The following is a 24,319-nucleotide window of genomic DNA, read 5'->3' on the forward strand; positions in this document are numbered from 1 at the left end:
AAGAGGTATAACTTCTTGCGTGCATACATAGTTACACACACACTTTTTTTATCACTAGGTAGGTACATATTATTATCAAAAAGAGCTATAATAATCTATTAATATTCACTCGTATATAACCACTAAAAAGTTGTTTTGTCATTGAGATCGGTTCCAGTTTTAGACCGGCCATATATAATTAGGGTCCTTTAACAATGTGTGGCTGAATTATGACACAAATAGACTTATTTTTTAATTTTAGATCTACTGAAACAAAATTCGATCTTGCCATGCGATGGTCCAATTGTAGATGTAGCCTTATGTAGTTTATCTTCGCGTTCATCAGAGATAACGGGAGCCAAGTCTACGTCATCTTCTGTTCTAGCTTTATCAATATTTTCTTAAACTTGTGACCTTAATTCTAAATAGTTTTTTTTTGCTTACCGTTTCATGCTTATTGCTGGAGCCGCTATTTTTACTATTTGTTACTATACAATTAGTAATGTGTCTATTATTCTAAATCTGGTTTATTATTAATCGATTATAGTATCAATTTGGATGATAAATACAATAATTATTGTAAAATAAGCACAAATCGTACAAAACTGAAGCAAGAAAACGAATTCATTTAATGAAATTAGTTTCTCAAGGCTCAGGAAACTCTTTCAATACTCCAAACCATGTAAATTTTATGGGTACGTTTATTGGGACATTGATCGCGTCAGTACAGAGCAAATATCTTACGGCGCTCTTACTTCATTCACTGCCACATAAAATTCCCATTGATAATGACAAACCGGTCGTCAGCGAACCCTCTCGAAGGGTCCACCGCCCGATATTGCGGACACTTGTCATATCAAACGGGGGGATGTCGCGAGTAGAATTATAACCAGAGTAAGCACATTTTTATTTCGATTGGCATTACGACCGCAACACTTTTAAAACCTGCCTGCTTAAATAATTACTCGCCTGGGAGATTGCGCTTGTCATAAATGACAGCTGTTATTATGTCAAGGTCGAAATTCGTTAGTTTTGAATATATATTAGAACTAGCTTTTACCCGCGACTTCTTCCGTGTTGAATAGTTACTTTGGGTAATTTTTTATTTCTTAGGATACTTTTTAAATACGTTCCAAAAGTGCTCGACCAAATGTGTATAAAATATTTCTTATCAAGTACCTAAATACAAAGTTTCATGGCTTTATCTTCGATAATGACGAATTTCCGTACAAACTGCCATCCTCTATCTCAACCTCTCCATTTAGGTTTTTGCAATAAAAGGTTACCTATGTCCTTTTTCAAGCTCTCTGTTCAAAATTTTATAAAGATCGGTTCGGTGGTTGAGGCGTGAAAGCGTAACAAACAAACCTACATTCACATTTATAATATTAGTAGTGATAAATGTTAAATATAGTGACACACCGTGCCCCTAAATTTGATATAGGTTCTCCTAAGTATACCAATTTCCGAATTGTCCAAACACGTTAAAAGAGAGACTTAATAAAATTTTGTAAATCAAATACTTCGTCGATAACAACAGGAAATAGTAGTTATATATCCTAATACTATGTGGCTCTATTGTAATCAGACATGAAAATAACTGTTCACGTCGTGGTTACTATTCTTTTTTACTAACCAGTGGGAGGCTATTTTGCACAGGCTAGATTATGGGTACCACAACGCCGCCAATTTTTGCCGTGAAGCAGTAAGGTGTAAGCATTACTGTGTTTCGGTCTGAAGGGCGCCGTAGCTAGAGTTATTACTGGGCAAATGAAACTTAGGTGAAGAGCGCAGTAGTAGTGTCGCTCAGAATTTTTGAGTCTTTCAAGAATCCTGAGCGGCAATGCATTATTAAAGGCGGGGCGTACCAAATACTATCAACTGAACGCCCTGCTGGTCTCGTCCCTTATTTTCATTAAAAAAAAAACTTCTCGTAATAATTTTGATTATGAAGCCAGCTCCATCGCCGTCGCGAACCTTTTCACATTATCTCTGTCTACTCACGATCTGTATAACGATGCTTTATTATTTTAATTATTGCACATCCAACGCCCTTTGTCAGCCGCCGTGGCTGCAACGTGAATTAGTCCCTCGATTGTCCTAATTGAACGCACTCCGGTCCCTATTATTAGCTTTGTAATTAATTCATCAACCCTGCACGTATATTAAATTATTTTGCGTACTATAATATGGTTTTTTAATATAATTTTATGATAATAATTTTTGCTGCAACATTTATTGAATCACTAGCCGTTCCCGCCCGCTTCGCTGGGCGAATTTTAAAAGAAAATAAATTTAATTTAATCATCTTATTATAAATACAATGAAAAAATAAGAAGCCATTAACAATCTAGGATAAATTTCGCATCGAATGGTGGTAGTTTCATGTCGATACGATCAGTGGTTTAGGCGTGATTGAGCCTCAAACAACGACCATTTTCATTATACATATATAGATTCAAACTACATATTTTCAACCTTTCCCCCAACTTATAATTATATTGATACCATAAAAAAATGTTAGTTTACCTAAGAACAATAGCTTTTTTATTACGGCAACTATTAGATGCTTGTGTGCGTGGCATCTTGACACTCAATGGCATCTTTCAAATTTTGTAACATACGCTTCGTGATAATTATAATTAATATATAAGATATTTAGATATATTTAATTATAATTAATATTAAGATATAAGATAATTTTAGATTTAAATTTATAAAATACAAAATACTTACTGATAATAATATGTGATCCCAGTGTCTTTCTTATTTGTACAAAGCTTTACTACGCAACCCGGCATTTTAGTTTCAATTAGTAGGAAAGTGTAACAAAACATGTGGCACGTCAACATCACACATTGTTCGAGACTGGCTCGAGTACGCCCACTTGGGCGTAGTATTAGTTGCTGCACTTTACGACTACGCCTGCGGTGTCTAGTTAGAGCGCAGCGGAGACCAATGCTTAATCTAAGATAATAGCAGCAAAAATAGTATGTGCCCGTTTCGAATTGTCCTCCATTGGATATAATACAATCCTTAAAAACTTGCCGAAAACGAAACCAGTTGAATTGTCAACGCAAATCAATTGAAACACGCATTTTCTTCGGGGGAAAATTATTCACCGCCAATGTTATCGATTGTTTTAAGGACTCCGGGATTAAGATGTTTCCCTACACGCTTGTGTGTATCAAGCTATTGCCAATTCCGTGGCCATCTGGAGGGCAAAGCCAAATTGGCTTCGAAGAAACTGGGCGTCATAAATAGAGCACGGCAATACTTCAAGCCGGCCCACATCCTAGCGCTCTACAAAGCGCAGGTCCGGCCTCACATGGAGTATTGCTGTCATCTCTGGTCTGGCGCACCCCAGTATCAGCTCGATCGATTTGACCGCGTGCAACGCAGAGCAGCTCGAATTGTCGGAGACCTAGCGCTCTGTGAACGGCTGGATCACTTGGCGTTGCGTAGAGACGTCGCTTCACTGTGTGTCTTTTACCGCATTTATCACGGGGAGTGTTCCGAAGAACCTGATTCCTGCCGCCGAATTTCACCTTCGCACGACACGCCACAAGTTACGATATCATCCCCACCTCTGGTGTTGCAAGAGAGTGTGGGCGGCGGTGATCACTTAACACCAGGTGACCCGTACGCTCGTTTGTCCTCCTATTCCATAAAAAAAAAGCTTTATGACGCGGTACTGCGCCTTGTTGCGTTGTGTTTTTAATAGGCTTTCCAACTCTTATGTTGTCATTTGTATGTTGATACTCTTGTGTCGAAGTTTTGATAAGGTTTTAACAAAAATATGTTAGTTTTATCCATCTAGCAGTTTAAGTTAAAGTACTTGTTGTATTTTTTTTTCGGTTAAAGTAACATTACTTATTAGCCAAGTTCAGGCTACATTGTTATGCCATACATGATAATAACTATATTATTATGTTCCCTAGAGGAAGAAAAAACTTACTTTGTTTAACGCAATCGCAGTCTCGTTTCACTCCGCTCCATTTTAGTATCAGAAAATATATTGGCGCGAAAATAACGAATATTTGTATAAGACTGACAGCTTCCAAATTCAAACGGAACATTCTTTTTTTATTGTGACAGTATTTATGGCCAGACTAGGCAGTGTCGGCATAACATCCATTATAGATTTATTTATGATAAGTAATATAATGATTTATTCAAATTTCGTGAACATATAAGGATATGTTTCATTCAAGCTGTAAACACTCATGATTTTATATGGCGTCACGTAAATGTCGTGAGAATATACCAGTCTATTTTTCTTTGCTATTCATATTATATTAGTAGAAAATGAAGTAATTATTAATATAACAGAAATTAAAATTCTATGTTTTACTTACATAATCTTATACATTTTATTTAGTTGCATTTCTTTCCTTATTTGTAGACTTTTAATATCATAGAATGCGAGTTTTATTATTCTTGCGACAATTTTCATGGAAATGGTCTATTGTTGGCATACCGTACACTAAAACAGTTTCGAAATGTTAAATTTTTCGCTTAAGTGATAACACAATATAATATCAACAAATATTTTTATGAAGCTTAACTATGCTTACAACAAAATAACTTAATAAATTATTATTAATCTTAAATGAAAATAAGGGACGAGACGAGCAAGACGTTCATAATAATAGATACGCCCTGTCCATTACAAGGTAATGCCGCTCAGGATTCTTGAAAAACTCCAAAAATTCTGAGCGGCACTACAACTGCGCTCGTCACCTTGAGACGTAAGATGTTTAGTCTCATTTCCCCAGCAATTTCAGTATCTACGGCGCCCTTGCGTCCTTCCGATTGCTTCACGGCAGAAATGAGCGCCGTTTTGGTACCCATAATCTAGCCGGCATCCTGTGCAAAGGAGCCTCCCACTGGTAAATAATACTAACGATAGTAACTAGTTTATTTGCATTTATTGAGAATATCTTAAAGTATAAAAGTGCTGCCGACGAAATAAACAAGAAATGTGATAAAAATCGAGTGAGGTAGAGTCGCGGGGCGGGCGGGAGCACTCGGCGCATACTTGCCTCTTCGAACATCCGATCTTCATAACGAAATTCTCCGTTTTTGATATTATACTTATATTGTTAGCGTCGCTACCTGCATATTTGTAACGGTAAATATGAAAATTTCAAGAATTCCTACGATCTCCGCTCGAGAACTTTATATAAAGCTTATTCAGTTGGTATTAAGATAATTCTGAATTGATATCCTTCAACAACTCGCTTATTCTGATAAAGTAATAAGTTACATATTGCTGTAATATTTATGTTAGATATTTTTTTAATAAAAATCACAACCAAATGATTATGATATTCTTTTGGGCTTTTTGCCGGAGCCGTAACTGAATTTCTATATTAAAGTAACTTAAGTTACACGTTGTTATCAAAAATCTCGTCAATATTGGTCGAGCCGTCTCGGAGATTAACCAGAAACAACAGATATAAATTGGTCTACTGATACAGTCCTTTAAAGTCCAGTTATCAATAGAAGCAAGCACTCTTTCCATGGGAAAACTTTTCACTGCCAATCGTACGTATTGTTTAAGGGACTCCAAATTATCATGGCGTTGCTTAGAGCAAGCCGTACTCTATCCAGCTATTCACATCCAACCATTAAGATCGAGACTAGACGATGGCCAGTCTTCAGCTCTGATGAAGTCCGAAACGTTCGTTTCCAACCAAGACTGCGTAGACCGAGCTTTATGTCCCGGCGCCGTGTCTTGCTGGTAGGACCATAATTGATAATTGAACATGGTGTTATTAAGGGGCTTCACAACCTTCTCAAAAAATGGTATCGTGATCTACAAGTCCTAAGTCATCTTTTAGAATACGCGACATGGTTCTAGGTGCTATCTTCATCTCCCGAGTTAAAATCTTTCCTAAATCTTGCTTTCGGACAGGATTTCTTTGAATTCTTTCCCTTACTGGTTTGACCACCTTTTTCGTACGGATACTACGTGGACGGCCAGATCTTTTTCTGTCACAAACAGAGGAGGTCTCATTGTACCTATTGAAAGCCCAGACACAAATTTTTTACTAATACCAAGCATATGGAGAGTTTTAAAACTGCATTTGGCGGCAACTTACTTTGTGTAATGCAATCATAGCGATTCGGTTCTCTTTATCATCCCATTCCATTTTAATATCGCAAAATATTGTATAATGTATTGGCGCCAAAATGAGACAACTCAATTAACAATCACATAAAAATGACAGATTCCAAATTCAAATGTAATATTTCTTTATTTTTAATTGTAACAGTATTTATGGCCAGACTAAGTATATAGGTCGGCAACGCACGTAATGTTTCTTCTCTGGCGTTACATGAGTGTATGGTCCACGGTAATGCCAGACCATCAGGTGACCCGAACGCTTGTTTGTCGACCTCTCCCATAAAAATAGATCATGACAACAAGTCAGTCCAACGCAGTGAAAGAAAATTGGAAATATCGTGAAAGAGTTTGTAGCTTTCCATCCATTAATTTATCTGAAATCATTTCAAGCGATGCATAGCGCGATTTTCATATTCCTATACAATAATAAAGAGGTTTTAATTGTTACTGATTTACGGCCGTTGCCAATATACTATCTACAGATAGAGATAAATTACAACCTTCTACTGTCAGTGATTAGCTGTCAATAATCTGAAGCTGCCCCAATATACCCGATAAGTCACTATTATCGCCTTATATTGGGACGCGTTAATTTCAATTTCTATACAAATTTCTATCGCTGGTAAGCTATACGTCGTCCCCATTGAGTTAGTTATATCGTGAATTATCGTGAATTTATTGGGACAGAAAAGTCAACTATAGTTACGATTTTTATCTCAAGTAAGAGATAGACTGAATATTGGGAACGGCCGTAGTTTATATAGAGTGTAATGTAAAGTGACAGTTCGGCGGCGCAATATTTAATGTTAAGTGCAAATTCACTAATTATCACATCTGCGTCAAAGAGTAGTATAATGTTACATTTAGTGCAATTAACACAACACACCATTGAAACTATACAAGCGACCGGCAGCGTCCGTAAACAAATACTCTGTTTGACGTCAATCGAGCGACCGAGCGTGGGGACCGTTGACGTCTACCAGTCTTCGCTCACACTATTATATAATATAACAATTTATTCCTGAACAATTTGTTATATTTTTTAAGTGATACCCTCACTTCTAGGATTGATACACAAATAAAATTTAAAAAGAAATTTTCGTTCATAAAATTTTGTATTGATGTTATATATAATATGTAAATTTTAGATTTGTAAGAGCGACATCTTAAGACAATTTCCTTAAATGCAAATACTGGGGTTGAGCAGGTTATCAACTGTAAAGTAGATCCTGTAGATGAAGCCACAACCTGAGAGTTGAACAAAGCATACAAGATTTTATCACGGTACGTCATGCGAACGGTCAGCTCATTTGGAAGAGCACTCGCAAGGAACGCGAGAGGTCGTGGGTTCGAGATCCGCATCGTTCATAAAAAAAAATATTTCAAATTTTATTTATATAATTTTATTTAATATAGGCCAATTCAGTTGAAACACTGATTTTCAATGAGGCAGAACTGGTAAAGACTACCTCAAACCAGTTTATCCTGAGGTGTACTTATTCATGTTAGGCTCAACTAATTCGGAGGTTTGTCCAAATGCTGACAGGAGAAACTTGTTTAATCTAGTCCTTACCGGTTTATCTTATCGCCTAAGGGATGAACTGATTTCCTCTTTCTATAAAAAAAATATCTAAAAATCTGTGCCCATAGATCCCATAGATCAATATTTTGGTTGAACCTTCATTGTATTAATATTATCTGAAGCGTTGTCGATCTATAATATAATAGAGACCTTTTACGTTCAGTTTTCTTTAGAAATACTATTATATCAGACTAGATAATAAGTCATCTTGTAATTTCAGAGATAACCATGCTTAAACCCTAGATCATTAATGTCTGGATAAATTATGACAGGTGTGAAAACGTCGAAAAAAAAATGAGTATAGAATTATTTTGAGCAATTTAAGTACACTAACACAAAGTGTCATACAAATCGCGAGTGTAAGACGTAGCTTGTCACGCACACTAAACTAATGTTCCTGGTGTGTTTTACAAGAGACTCTATCTAGACGTATTAATTAATTATAATTAATTATCATTAACAGTCAAATAACTGTCATGCTGTAGGATGTCAGTATAACGTTTGTTTGTTTGTTTGTTTCAGCCGGCACCATTGCGTCCCCGTGGAGCACAGCGGCAGGCGCGCCCGATACCAACGGAGCCGCCGCCGACGCCAAGCATCTCGACGTCGGCGATGCCAGCGATGATGAGAAGGTACCACCTCAACAACCTCATCCTTTCACACTTCACTCATACTCGCGTACACACTACCTTTTGATTATGGATAGTAAATATTAAAAAAAAAGTGTGTGTGTGTGTACTTATGTATGCACGCAAGAAGTTATACTTCTTTGGCCTAGCAAAGCAAAAATCCTTAAATTTATTTATTACTCGTGCTATTCTACGTTTGTAGAAAGAACGATATTGTAAAAATCAATTTGACAGTCAATTATTAAAAAACGAATACGGCTGTAGGGGCTTGAACCATTTGCCTATCCTAACAATGGACGAGGATACCAAAAAAAAATAACGAATGTCGCAAACGTCAGAAAAATTAGGAACCAACTTCACCCTGTTGATTTTGTGTTACAGTGAAAATACAGTTAAAATTTCACTCTCATCATTTTAACATAACGCGCCTAAAAAAGTATAACTTCAAAGATTCAATATTTTTTCTTTTAACATTTATGCATGCGAACGAAAGAGTTAACATCCCTATATTTATTAGTGTTTGTATGATAGCAATCAAAATAATACGAAGACAGAGTTATTTGAAATAGAACTCTAAGTATATCCAATAAATCGCGTAAACAAAGTTTTAAATTTAATATTCTTAGCGCATATGAAAACGTTACGTTTTCTGAGTACTGTGATTCACACTTGCGTCGCCACAGACACCGCGCCAATTCGTATATATTTTTATTTTACATCGAAACATGCTACACTATTAATTAGAATGACGCATCTCACTTCACGATTCGGATAAAGTTTAGTACACACTAAATACTATCAAAAGCTGTTCGCTTTTTTATTCGCTTTATATTAGTTTCACTTGTATGTTTGTAACTGACTCCTTTGGACGCGATTTTGACCCACTTTAAAAGGCCAGATTTCATTCAAACTTTGTGGATTTATCGAGGACCGATGACAGTACACTAATTTGATAAGATTATTCCATTATTCAATTTGCAAACTATGATTTTTGTCAATTTATATAATTTTTATCTGTAAGTCGATAAGGCAGGAATTGATGTTAAAGTACTTAATAGTTTTAAAAATAGCGTATTTTTATAGAAAATTTAACTAAAAACTCTAAAATAAATAATAGTTTAAAAAATTAACTAAAACTATTGTAACAAAAAGCGTGGGGAGTAGAAGAATTATTATTTTAATAATATCTTAAAAAGCACCCCACGCTTTTTTAAAGTAAAATATATTTTTCTTTACACTATTTTCAATTTAAAATTATTAAAATTTATTTTCTATTTTTTTAGTTGAATTTTATATGAAGCATGCTTTTTAGTTTTTTTTCTTATTTATTATTTATTATATTAAGAGCAAATTAAATTTCAATACCAACAATTCAAATGTTTCAGTGGTATGTTTGCCTACCAAAGAATGGATAGCTGGTTGGCATTTTTCTCTTAGTCTAAATTTGCCTATTTAAGGAATCCTAACGGACAATTTACGTTCCTCCGTAATTCAATGATTGAGATGTGCAAACTGCAAAAAGCATGTTTCGTCTGCGGTTTGTGCAATTCATAATTACTGTGCGTCAAATATGTGATTTTTATAGCTACAACACGTTGAAAAATATATAGCTGATTACGAATACTAATACGGCCTTACAAATAAACTTGGTATAAAGTTATAACTAAGCATAAATAAAGAATATGCAAAATGTTTACAATATCGTTGACAACACTGTCAACACAATTATAATTCTGAAGTTTTCCGAATGACAAGCAGCCTTGCAAATAAACGCGGGAAACGTTATACGTCCGAATAAACCAATCATAAGCAGAATGTGTATTTGTAAACATTTTGCATTTTCTTGGTTTATGATTAGTTATAACTTTATGTCAATTTTATTTGTAAGGCCGGTACTGTATAAGCTACGCAATACTTAAGTAATATGTCAATTCAGATGTTGTCTCTAGATATGTGTAAAAGTTAATTGCAGATAATCTAAATGTTGAAAATTTTATTAAAAGAGCGCAAAAAATAAAACTGGTTCTTGCGCCGTTTCTTATCTCTCAAAATATTTGTGACATCTTTCTTTTAAAATACTCCCAAAATAGTTGTTTTCAAATATCTCTCGTGCACGGACATCGATCAATAACAGTTACAGTGTATTGATAAATATTGAGTCACTGGTGTTTCCGTAGCTTTATAATGTAACCTTTAGTTGATTACAACATCTGGTTTATATATTTTATTTATAATGGTCCGATACAAGAGGATTCCGGGAGTTTCCATAGTTAACTATTTTTAACCGACTCGATATCAAGGCGAAGGTGTTATGGCTTTTGTTTTATAACCGAGGGCGCGCAAGAAGATAAGTACTTCAATATAATAATATTATTAACGCTTTTTTATTAATCTTATATATAAAATTCTCGTGTCCCGGTGTTAGTTACCAAACTCCCCCGAAACGGCTTAACCAATTTGTGTGTATATCGGATATGTCTGAGAATCGGCCAACATCTAATTTTCATACCCTTAAAAGATAAGGGTACCACCACAACCCACCCCTAAATATACTTTTTTATTTTTTTTTTGACAATTTTTATTTTATTATAATTCAGCGTTAAATAATACAATATCCGGACGACCGAGCCTTGCTCGGATTTTTAAGAACGTACAAAACTTGAACTAAAAAAACTAATAGGACTTCTGGATTCGAACCGGGATCACCCAATGTCCCATCTGAGCTATAATAGTCTTCTATATAGTGGCGAAATTTACCTTTGTATTCTAATGTTATTGTAGCTGTTTTTCATTCAAACATGGATAAAACCATTTTTTTAAATTGAAACCTAGCTAGATCGATTTATCACCCCCGAAATCCCCTGCATACTTATAAATCGTTTAAAGATATAAGATACAACTTCAAATTTTTACCCGTCTACGATCAACACCTATTTTTGTATCGCATTTTTTATATTATTCTGTTCCATCTATAGGGTTGCAGGATGGCAACCGAATATAAATGTTACGGACGATTTATTTGGTAGGTCTGAGAATCGATCATCTATTTTTATACCCAAAAAATTTTAAATGTTGTTTTCTTTTTATTACTTTATATGGCAATACAACGTTTGCTGGATAGCTAGTTTCTATACAGATTGCTTTACAAACATTTTGGCTTTGAAAGGTAGTATCATAAATACTTTGTTGATATAAGGCTAGTATTTAAAACTATATATTTTTGCTTTGTAATATTGCTGTTATAAAAAAACTGTAAATTAATTTAGCAAAAACGCATGTGTTTTAAATTGTTGTTGTTTCATAGGGCATCGCAATATGGCTTTGTTTAGTACCTGCACAGAAAATAAAACACACTCCATACTACAATTGGACATGAATTTTGACACACAATTTTGTATCCGCCACCACTTCAACACCAAACCACCTTAACATAACTTACAGTAAAAATTGCAATCACAAAAACAAGTTTATTGCAAAACATTAATTAAGGTGGTTACCAATTTTTGTCGTTGATAATCTGTATATGTTCGATATTGATTAAATGTTTTAAATAATTCCAGTGACCGAATTGAGTACATCTGACCCATTTCATTATTTCATATATATATATCTGAGTTGTTTGTGAATAATAAATTGTTTGACATTCAATTAATTAAACTCAATTCGAGTTATTTTGCGTGGACTTTTTATATATGGTGTTATAATACTTGTTATTAATATTTAACAATTTATTAACTGCAACAGATCGTTATGTTTTTATTATTGTGTTAAATTTATTATTCAATGTTATTTGACAGATACAAACTTTCAGCCAAGCTTGGATAGCACTGTACAGGTAGTTTTACAACACGAACTAAAACACTTTTAAAGGATTAAAACGCGTGTAATTGTAACTGTGTTTTTTACATTAGATTTTTGCGTAAAAATTACATTTTTATTAATATTTCAGCTAACCCAACATTTCAAGACATTTCCAGATCTCGTTTTCACGGGGACTGCAGATGAAATGAGTCAAATATAGTATTTGTTATACTTGTCATTATGAATTTTAGCGCCATTTATTGCCTTTGAGGTGGTATTTGCTATAGACAGGTGGTTTTTGACAAAATTTAATGACAGTGTCCTATTTGTTTGGTATGTGTGGTTGTGGGGTTTAATTTAAAGATTATTGTATTCCAGGTGTTAAATAGATCAAACATCAAACACAGACGTCACTCTAAGTCAGCTGTATGTGAACACATAACAGGCCGTCCTAACCACTACATCCGATTCGACTAAACAAAAGTTTTGGTAAAAGAGAAAGATTTCTCCCAAGACTGGTACGAGAAGCCATTCAAATTTAAAAAAAATACCCATATTTCGATAGAGAAGACGGTCTAAAATTATCTAACAAGTGTAACACTCGCGTTAAAGAAAATACAACACTAATTAAGACAGTCTCCTGGTACACTTTGACTACGCGATCCATATAGCCGAGTGGTTAGTGACGCTGCCTACTTAGCTAGAGGTCCCGGATTCGAATCCCCGTAGGTGCAAACATTTATGTGATGAATATGGATGTTTGTTTGCGTGGGTGGATGAATGGGTGTTTATATGTATGTTTACGTATGTGTATCATAATAATATGTAACGTTGTCTTGCACCCATAGTATAGGCTATGCCTAGTTTGGGGCAAGATAATCTGTGTAAGAGTGGGTCGATATTATTATTATTACATTTACTGGAGTCTTAACTCCACAAGAATGATCCTTTATGACACCTTGATATGACATCTCCCACCACACCATGACTGACGCAGGTTGACGCGTGATCGTCACGTACGCTTTTCCGTTCAGTCAAGTGGTTACTTGTGAAGCTTGTTTGTAGCTGTAATTCGCCATTTCACATATTTTTTTTGAGGTTAATAATAAAAATATACATAAATAAACTGGAAACTAAAAGTGGGTTTCAAATTCAAACCCACTTTGCTAAAGGCAATCACTGCAATATTGTTTTCTTTAACACCGCATTTAATCTTTGTGATTATTATTCTCGAAAAAAATATGTCGAAATGTAGTTTTTGACGTATTAAATGGGGTCCGAATTTGAATTAAATATTTATATACAGGCTTCTTAGTGTGTCTATAGCCGCGAAGGAGGAAATTAAAAATTATTCGTTTTTAATATTATTTTAAGTATACATTTGATACGGAACCCTTCGTGAGCGAGTCTGGGTTGGGCTTGACCAGTTTCTCTTTGTTATTTATTGTTAAATGGGTTGAATTAATACAATATAAAACTATTACTGAATTAGGCTGACTAGGCAATTAACATTAGCAATAACAAACACGTTAAAGTACCGGTCCATTTGTTAATTATAAGATGACGTTATAACTTTAACTTTTAACCGTCATTCTCTAGTCTTCACCGGTTAAAGCTGTGGTTAATGGGAAGTAGCTAAATAGCGACCTGTCATAAGTTTCAGATTAATATTTGTTATTAACTTGATACTTCACTTTTTAACTTTAACTATGCCAAGGAATACAATGGTGCAACACATTCCGCAGTCTATGTTAAAGTCAGCGTTATTTGTTTTGTTATTTGACTTAAACCTTAACTATAAATATGACGCAACAAATAAATCCTGTTACCAAGATATGTTATGCAAAGCTCATTGTAAACAATTAACTCATAAGAATCAATAAAGCCGAACAAGTGATAATTCGCGTGTAATTTGCATGAGAATTCAAGCTGTGTTGCGCTAAGTGGTAACTAAGTTCAAGGCTTCGAAGGAAACGGCGAGATGGCGCGCTCTTACTAAACTGTTGCTTTGAATGATTCATGTCGCAATTGTTTACAGCGAGCGAATTCTGATAATTTGATTATACAATCTCCGACTAGCTTTGTTACATTCTATATGCACTTAAGAGGTTTGAGAGTACTTACTAATATTATTATTAGTGTTGAAAAGTTAAAAAAGCCTGGGATTGTTTGGACAGTATATAGAAATATAAATAGGAAGGTTATAGATATAAGTGGTATATACATACATACATGAATTAACGTCGCCAGCAGTGGAAACAGTAGTTTATATGTGTATTATTTACTGAGTATCTTATATAACAATAACAAACGTAGTAATAAATATTATTTTTCACTAATTTCTTGATTACGGTATTTAAATCTCAGCTGTTTGACCTGGTTCCTGCTGCATTCCACCTTCGCACGACACGCCACAAACTGGGAAATCATTCTCACCATCTGTTCTGAAGTTCCTCTACAGTGCGGTTTTCACGGAACTTTTGCCGCGTACAACCAAACTGCGTAATGAGCTCTACATGCTCGTCTTGTCCCACTACATACACCTTCCTAATATGTAGGCAACGCTCCTGTTATTCCTCTTATGTTGCGAGTATGGGCGGCGGTGATCACTTACGGTCTTTGCCCTCCTCTTCCATAACAAATTATTTGAATTGATTGTTGATTGTCGCTTACAGGATATGTCAGCGGCGGATGCGGAGGGTGTTTGGAGTCCAGACATCGAGCAGAGCTTCCAGGAGGCGCTGGCGATATACCCTCCCTGTGGACGGCGGAAAATTATACTCTCGGACGAGGGCAAGATGTACGGTGAGTCCGAACATGCTAGAGGATACGTACATACTTACTTTTGTTTAAAAAAAACCGAACCCCTAATTTATGTGGTACAGCATCAGTTTCTATGCATTCAGCCAATTCACTGACAATAATTTACCTAAATTCAAAATAATTTTAAATGCGTTATTTATGTATTTACATATTATTATAGTAAAGTTATTACATACAAAAAAATAATAGAAAACTTATTGTTTGAAAACTTTCTTCATGCATTTGAGAGGAAAACAAAAAGCACTCGTATCGAAATGGATCACTTTCCGCTAATGTCTAAGTCTACTTCTCGAACAGACGTACGAGTATTTAAAATATATTTAAAAGAAAGGATTGTAGACGAAGACATTTTGTTTTGGATGATCTTCCTGCGTCCATTCCCGTTCTGTGGATTCATCGGATTGTCATCATGGTAATGCTATCTCTATTGGTGTTCCGCTTCGATCTTCGGATTCTTCTGTCTCTTCCCCTTTATCATCCTTTTGACAATGAGGTTTTGTTATGCCAGGAGAGTGGGTAGTATATGGAAGCTCTTGTCAAAATAAATTATGTAATGGGCTTTTTTCAAATACATTTTGTGTTTTTTTGCATGAAAGGCTAATATTTTTCTCAAAATTGATTCCTTTAGAATACTTTTTGATGTCACTCCTAACACTACCACCGCTTCGGAAAAAAATGGCGCTCTGAGAGAGAAGAAGTGGCGCTAGAACTCTCCCAGCGTTCTTGTTTCGTTCTTATTAAGAATATATACAATATTGTACTGTCATTGTTATTGCTATAAAATAATCATAATCTATTCTAAGGATGTCCGATCACTTAGGTATTCAGGTATGGAGTAGTAGGATTTACTAATAGCAAATCTACTTTCTCTATCACAAACTTTATTGTGGGCACTGTGTTCCCAATTTCCTTCATCTTCTGTATCATTTTCTCCATTACTGACGGCCGTGTCAGTGACTCTCGTGTCACAGTGATTGTTGTTTCTTTACATTTCAATCTTAGGAGATTCAGAATTCTCCCTGAGCGATTGTTACTTTAAATCCATTTAGTTCCGTAACTTGGTCACACCAACAGGTGAATCCTTAGGGTATTTTACTTTCTAACAGGTCTCCACGATTAACTTTACCAGATTATTTAGTTGTCTGCGGGTTATGTGAACAATGCATTTTTTTTCTTCAAACACGATGCTATCACTCTGTTAACCGCAGTCACAATTTGGTTTAATAAGAGTACTGAATTATGGTCTTAAAAGAATATTCTCATTTAAGATTATAGCATCGTCAACTTAAAGTCAAACGTATCTCTTCACCCCTGGGACTAGTGGAGGCTCCTTTGCACAAGAAGCTGGCTAGATTATGGGTACTACAACAGCGCCTTTTTGCATTGAAGCAGTAATGTGTGTAAGCATTATTGTGTTTCAGTATGAAGGGCGCCGTAGCTAGTGAAATTACTGGGCAAACGAGACTTAACATCTTATGTCTCTTAATTTTCTGTATTAAGGAGAAAAGCGCAATTGCAGTGCCGCTCAGAACTTTTGGGTTTTTCACGAATCCTAGGCGGCATTGCATTGTAATGGGCACGGCGTATCAATTACCATCCCTTCTAGTCATGAAAAATCCCCTGCCCCTGGTGTTGCGGATGTCCATTGCCTTACCACTTTCCACCATGTGAGTCTCTTTCCTATTTATCCCTTCTTACTTAAAAATAAACGTTTTCAAGTTTTCGTTTAGTATATATTTCAATAAATAATACTAAATACTAAGTTACGCCCTCATCCAACGTATGCCGTCGATCGTGACCAAATCGTCGGTCCATCTTGTGGAGGGCCTACGAACGCTGCGTCTTCCGGTACGTGGTCGCCATTCGACTTTTTCTGCCCCGGGATGGCACTTGGATGAGGGCAGCGCGGGACCGAACGTCGAGGTGATATTTGGGGGAGGCCTTTGTCCAGCAGTGGCCGTCTTCCGTTTGATGATGATGATTAAGTTACGTGAGCAACAAAATAAGATCTCTCCAGAAAAGTCCTACAATAGTTTATGTTACCGTCATGGACTTTTACCACAACCACGGTTAGACTCAGTAGGTAAAAAAACTAGCCAAATTTACTTGGGAAACTTAACAATTGTAATTCAAGCTGTATCCGAAATAGCTCGCGCAAAGCATTTTATACTCGTACATTCCCGAGCACTGGTTGGATGCATCGCCGGTATTTGTGATAATTATTTACATTTTTACGACTCAGTTCAAGCTCAACTATCAAATTAAAATAAATTCATTTTAATTAGTTTCGAATCATGCATACGTTTTCGTTAGTCTTGATGACCGTTACTACACTCAGTATTAGTTAACATTAAACAGATAATATATTTCTCGAGGGAAGCTTGAGAAAATTGTAAAAACAGGTCAAGCGCGAGACGGATTCGCACACAAAGGGCTCAGAACTATCACAGAAGATACAGCACTATGTCCGTTTGGAAAAACATTTTTTTTAATTCAAAAAAAAAGATAGTACTTTGTACATTCTCCGCGCCTCGGGGCCCCACGATCCAAGTGTCGCGACACCAAACAAACAACAAAAACAAACAAATTTACACACAATTATAACATAGGTATACGACATCTAGTTGCTGCGATTGTCGATAAGTGTCAATGTCTCATCGCGGTATTCAGGCACAAAGTTCACCTCACCTTATTTTGTGTGCATGACATTTAGACTGAATTATTATGAAGCGACACCAAGGTTGTTCCTATATCGAACAATGGATGTGGCACGAGACAAAAGGTAGGTATTGATGTTAGCCGACAAAGCGTTTTGCGCAATAGGATTCCTGGGAAAGACACCGACAATTATTATCTCTGCGATCGGACGATTCGAGGAAACTGATCGAGATATGTCGCTTTGTTAAAAGTTATCCGGTGAATTCGTGAGAAAACTCTCCTGGGTGGACTAATTAAATGACAATCTATCATTAAATTTGATTGATTCGAAGAACATGTCCATCTATTCGTATGTTGGTGGAGTGCTTTCTTTGTTGTCTTGCTAGCAACCGGGGACTTATAATATGTTTTTTGGAGGTCTGGTTGTTTTTTTTTATTGACTTAATATACTAATTTTTTTTATTAAAATCGGTTTTTTGAAGATCTTTTTGAAATCGTCATTCTAGAGCAGTTTTAACATTATCACATGTTGGGAAGGCTGTCTTTAACAGAACCTTAATAAAAATAGCACAAAATCGATCGTCACTTAAAAAAAACCTGAGCAACTTAGTCATTTACTAGCGGGCGCTGTAAGAGCAGCTTCTTTTTTATGGAAAAGGAGAACAAACGAGCGTACGTGTACCTGGTGTTAAGTGATCACCGCCGCCCACATTCTCTTGCAACAACAGAGGAATCACAGGAGCGTTGCCGGCCTTAAAGGAAGGTGTACGTGCTTTTTTTGAAGGAACCTATGTCGTATCGTCCCAGACACACCGCAATAGGAAGTTCATTCCACAGCTTTGTAGGACGTGGAAGAAAGCTCCTTGAAAACCGCACTGTAGAGGAACGCTACACATACACATTTATCTAGATTCTAGACCATAGGTTCTCAACGTGGGCGATAACGCCCCCTTGTGGGCGTTTGAGACTTTCGGGGGGGCAGTAGAAGACCCAGAGAAAATTAGGGGGCATTGAGATGGCGCAGATGGGGCGTGGGTAGATTAAAAAATATAGTCTAAAAACGCAAAAAAATACACGAAAATACTCTAGAAAAAAACATATCCTCAAAGTGGACCGTGAGCAAAATAAGGTTGAGAAACTATGATGACTAGACGTATAAATTATCTATGCTTTTAATTTTGCATTCTAACAATATTTTCTTGTTCATTCACAATAACTTACAGCAATGAAAGCCAAGTTGACAATAAAGGAGATTTGTATTCGTGTTAATTTGTTGAAGCTGGCGGCGGGCAATCGTCACGTTGCGTTAATGAGCTCCACACTAACGTCGTTACGTGAAGATATTCCACGCTCGGCATACTAAAAATACTGATAGACTTACGTTCAGATAGATATGGTAATCAGGCGACTCGGGAATATAATCCAAATTGTCAAATATAGGGGGATACATATTCCCTAATGCACTAAATTCTCATCATCTGGGCTGAAGTACCTCTACAGTGCGGTTTTTAAGGAACTTTCTTCCACATACTATAAAGCTGTGTAATGAGCTTACATGTGCGTTGTTTCCGGGACGATACGACATGGGTACCCTCAAAAGAAGCGCATACACCTTATTTAAAGGCCGCTACGCTCCTGTGATTCCTCTGGTATTTCGTGAGAGTGTGGGTGGCGGTGATCAATTAAGACCAGGTGACCCGCACGCTCGTTTGTCCTCCTTTACCAAAAAAAAAGGTTTGAAAAGGTTTGAAGCTATTGGACGGTAGGCAAGTATTTCAACCGCGGCAAATGGATGTCCTGTCTCTCTGAAAGATAGGCGTGAATTGTATGTATATTCATCACATACACAAGAAACTTCTATTTGTAAGTCGGTTAAAATGCGAAATAAAAGCAATATCTTCTTACCCTTGCATCACGTACAGTGGGGTGGTGACGTGAACAATAAAAGGACACCATTCCGCCGGACACACATTAAGTTCATGTCAGGAACGAACATTATATATCCCAGTTTTAATTAAAGGACTACCCGCTCCCAAGCCGGAATTGCTAAACAAATCTACCGCAAGCTATGTGTCCACCTCAAGTGATTTAATAGACGGAAAGAAATGCCGCATTTAAATCTTATCGTCCTATCCTCACTGTTACATCATCTTATATCTTCTATCCTAACTGTAAATGTTTTGTAGAAATTTGTTTAAGAAGATAAGCAAATAAATAATGTCCATTCAAGTTGAACGTTGAAAAATTGAGCTGATTTTAGAGTTTCCGATTGTTAATCACGGGAACCGTATTATGATTTTGCTGTCAATGTGTGTCTGCCTAAGAGGGGGTTTCATCACTGAGGGTTTAATAAGACTGTCGCTCTGACGACAAATAAATTAAATACAAAAAAATATTTAACAGAAAGACAGAAGCACTTCACCGATTTCTCCCATAAATTTCGTGTATTTTCCCCTTTCTTTCCACACTCACGCTTTTTCTTTTGTTGTTATAAATAATATAGTTATCCGTAAATATTTTCCACCTACTGTAAAGCTTAATCTAATGGTAATAATATACTGAAAAGGCTTCAAGCAACTTTCTTAATATTTCCAAAAAGCCATTCTTAATCAAAAGTTGTCTGGTGGGCACCAAAGAACAGCTTTAAATAGCTCAAGAAAATAACTTTCAAGAACTGCATTCAAAATAAAATGTTTCTTGAAATCTGGTAATTGTATTGTGTTTTAGGTATGGCTTTACGTTGGCCAAATTAAATATAGCAATAATTATTGATTTGTGTTAGTTTATAATAATAATTATAAAACGAAACCACTTAAATATGTGTGTCAAAACGAAACATGTGCCAACTCTTATATTTATAACAATGTAAATGTTTCTAGCAAATAAAGAACTTTGAGTTTAATGATAGTATTCAATATGTAATAATATATCGCGATATTTTGCGATTTTTTACGGATAATAAACAGATTTATTCACACTTTTAAATTATCTAGTAATTATTATATTATATTTGTTTTGGGAGCATCGACGTAATTGCGGACAGCCGTCTCCTGATAATAATATATAGGAGAACATAACCAGCGGACGTGACCATCGCGTACGGGGTCTGTTTTCCAGACTACCCTCACTCTTACAACTAATTCGGTAAATCGCTGTTTTGTGAAGGATAAACTTTCTGTGTGCATTTAGACGCCAGTTCATCTGAAGAATGTACTTCATATACCAGGACTATTACAATATAATATCTGGAAAACTAAACTGCTTGCATGGTGGCATTTATTTTCTTAAAATCGATTCCTTTAGAATTCTTTCTGTTGTCATTTCTAATATACTAGATACTACCACCGCTTCGGAAACAAATGGCGCTCTGAGAGAGAAGAAGCGATGCAAGAAACTCTCAAAATATATAATGTTGTAATGTCATTGCTATTGCTATAAAATAATCTAGTCCCAGACTGTCCGATTACTTAGATAGTCAGCTGCAGTAGTAGGATTTCCGATTTTTTAATAAAACATTTAAATTTATATATAGATAAATAATATAAGGTAAAATATATAGACTCTTAGTCTCTGAGTAAGTTCAGATTCGACACTAAGTTTTAAAATAAATAGTAAAATTGTGATTTTACCAGATGCCGTCATAAAAAATATTAAGTGTGAATCGCTTTATGGAGAGTTTGATTTTATAATTAACGCTGTTATCAAGAAACACCTGACTAGAGAAAAAACAGACACTTATACAAATACAAACTTTGATTCATAATCTTAATAATAATAATTACTACCGTGATACATAAGGCTCTTCTTCCATTGAAAACGTTTGTTAATACAAGCCAAAAGTGGCACTTTCGAATAAAATATTTTTTTGCTATAGAAACTTTAAATTATGTGTACATAAAAAGATATCTAAACTTAAGACTACATATACGCAAACAGGACGTACCTACTTGTTTTATATACATAACTTTACTTAAGTATACAATGTTTTTAATAATATTGAGTCTATTTAAACAGGATAGTAGTATGTACAGGGGAAGTAGTTCGCGTAGTTTATTATTTAAAATTATCAGATAAAAATTTATTATGATTCACTGTAAAACTGACAATTTCCAGACAGGTTTTATAGTATCAACAAGGAAAAATTTTAACCAATATAAAATAATAAACGAATTGTCTGGTAGGTATAATTTTGCCAATCTTGCTCTAATTATTGACTTTAATACAAATATTATATACATCCATATAAATAAAAAGTAGTTTGACAAGAGTAAACTAAATGCCAAGTAAATTCCTGAAGCAAGAGTTCATAAAGGATGAAATAGAGCTGCAAGTAAGGAGCTACAGTTAGGATAGTTCAGGAAATATATCGTTACCGTGTATGAATGGAGTCGGGAGTTGTTGTAGTCGAACGGTAATTTAGCGGCGAAATGTTGTGGCTAGTTGTTGGAAGCAGTTTGCTTACAAAGCGTGCACTGTCGGCGCCGCCGCTGGCACTTTCCCGAGTTAAGACATTCAAAACCGCTCAATATCCTGATGAAAGTTTATGGCGCACGGCTTCACGTGGTCCGGGCGGGGGTTGCCGAGGGGTTCTCGGGAGGGCTAAACTATGCGAAGAATGCGCAATTAGTGAGTGAGCGAGCGTGTAAGGGGCCCGGCGAGCCGCCAGTCGGCGAACGCAGTAAGAAAATATAAAGAAGGGGCGGGTTCCTGCGCCCGTTGTTTAGCGCCCTCCCGGCCTCCGTAACTCCCGATTGTCTCCCGAGAAATCCTCCTCAGTGCCGTCTCAACTCAACCCTTGCCGCGACGATTACACTCGCATATCTTCAGTTTGGGTCAGCGTGAATTCTGCTCCAACGCCGAACTCGGAGCCATCGCTTAAAATTAAATAATATCATTCGTGACAAAATCAAAGTTCTTTATTTGCCAGAAACATTCACAAGTAAATTTGTTACAGATTTAAGAGTACACATGTTTCGTCTTGACAGACATACAAATATTTTAGTGGTTTCGTTTTATAATATTACTAGCCGTTCCCGCCCGCTTCGCTGGACGAATTTTAAAATTAAATAAATTAATGAAGGAATATTAGAATTCGAAAAATAAGGCATAAACCATCTAGGATAAATTTCGCATCGAATGTTTAGTTTCATGTCGATACAATTAGTGGTTTAGGCGTGAAAGAGCCTCAAACAAAGACCATGTTCATACTATCATCTACATTCATTAGGCCAACGTAAAGCTATACCTAAAATACCCTACAATATACAATAATTAATGAAATGTTAAAAGATAATGTAATTAAAATAATCACAAAAAAATATAATATTAAAAATAGTATTGGTGCCAGTTACCACTTCGTTTGGATAATATTCGTTTATTGAGTAAAAACAATATTTTTTTAATAGTGTTAATAATTTAAATTTAAACTGTCTCCTCTCTTATTTCTTTTGGTAATTTATTAATTATTTTTACACACATAGCATGACAGTTTTTTTTAGTACAAAGTGGTTCTAATGTGGCGTACTCGAAGTCTAGTAGGATCACGCGATGGAAACAAAGAACAATTTTTTCTTAACAAATAAACTAGCCTCGTGTTTGAACTCGTAAAAAATTGAATTCCAATTTAAAGAACAGTACAAAAAATTATCCATCTTTCTTATTATCAATATAGCACCGGTTTATACAGCTGCAATGTGCTCAACTGGACCGATGGTTAATTATAATTGTACACCATCAAGTTTGACTCGTTTTTACAATATTGTATTCTAGTTTAAGAGTTGACAGGTATCAGTTTCAATAACATGTCTATTTATTATACTTTATATCCGATTATTATTTTATAACATAATACTTGAGTTCTACAAATTTAATGAACCATTAATTAAGATTATATTGGGTGTAGTTAGTTTTTTCTCCTTTAGACGAAAGCGAAAGATAGGCATCTTATAAGTAAGAACGTTCTTAAACTACCACCCATTCCAAAAAGAATGCCTCAGACTTGGGAAGAACGGGCGCAACAAACTCAGCGGGCTTTATTTTAATAAAAAAAATATGTTTACAAAGTTATATCTCCTTTCCTAATCTGTGGTATCATCATTCAGAAAGTCATTTATGTTATAGTAACCTTTGCCACACAAACGTTTTTTTAACAATTCTTTTGAATAACGTAATTCTTTTGTTTTGAACATTTTCTGGGATCTTGTTGTAAAACTTTCTAACTGTACTTAGCCGAGTAATAGGCATTTAAGTTTATGTCTGTCCCGGTGTTAACATTATTGTTATTACAGTTTCTAGCAAATTCACTTATGTGCCTATGTACATACATAACATTATCAAGAATATATTCAGAAGGAACAGCCAAGATGTTAATATTTTAATTAATTTCTTTAAATTTTGCTCTCAATGATTATTTAGGACCTAGGTTATAAATAGCCTAAGAGTTTTCCGACCTGATTTGTAGCGTCACTCAACTCGTCACAAGTCCGTATTTTAATTTTCAGAAGACGTCTCAATAAGTGATTCGTGATCAATTGTTTTGTTGTCTCATTTATGTACAATTAATAAGAAAGTGACAAGAAAAAATTACGGATTAAGGGGGCATTTATCTTACCGCAAGAGCGCATACATGGCGATGATCACATACCATTACATGATCTACTAATCTGTTTGTTTATTCCTTTTTTGCCAAATTGGACAATCTACTTTTTTTGCATA

The 24,319-nt window shown here is 35.5% G+C and overlaps 1 protein-coding gene across 3 annotated transcripts in view; it reads left to right on the top strand.

Moving 5' to 3' along the window:
• The window catches only part of LOC126970590 (transcriptional enhancer factor TEF-1), a 132,641-nt gene that overhangs the window by 90,603 nt on the left and 17,719 nt on the right, over positions 1-24,319 (top strand). For all 3 annotated transcript variants that reach the window (XM_050816588.1, XM_050816586.1, XM_050816587.1), the window contains 2 exons: positions 8,217-8,326; positions 14,800-14,929. In XM_050816588.1, the coding sequence (XP_050672545.1) occupies positions 14,803-14,929 (127 nt within the window). In that variant the 5' untranslated portion in view covers positions 8,217-8,326; positions 14,800-14,802. The remainder of the gene's footprint in view (positions 1-8,216; positions 8,327-14,799; positions 14,930-24,319) is intronic.

The sequence above is a fragment of the Leptidea sinapis genome, chromosome 21 (genome assembly GCF_905404315.1).
Source record: "Leptidea sinapis chromosome 21, ilLepSina1.1, whole genome shotgun sequence".
Taxonomy (NCBI): domain Eukaryota; kingdom Metazoa; phylum Arthropoda; class Insecta; order Lepidoptera; family Pieridae; genus Leptidea; species Leptidea sinapis.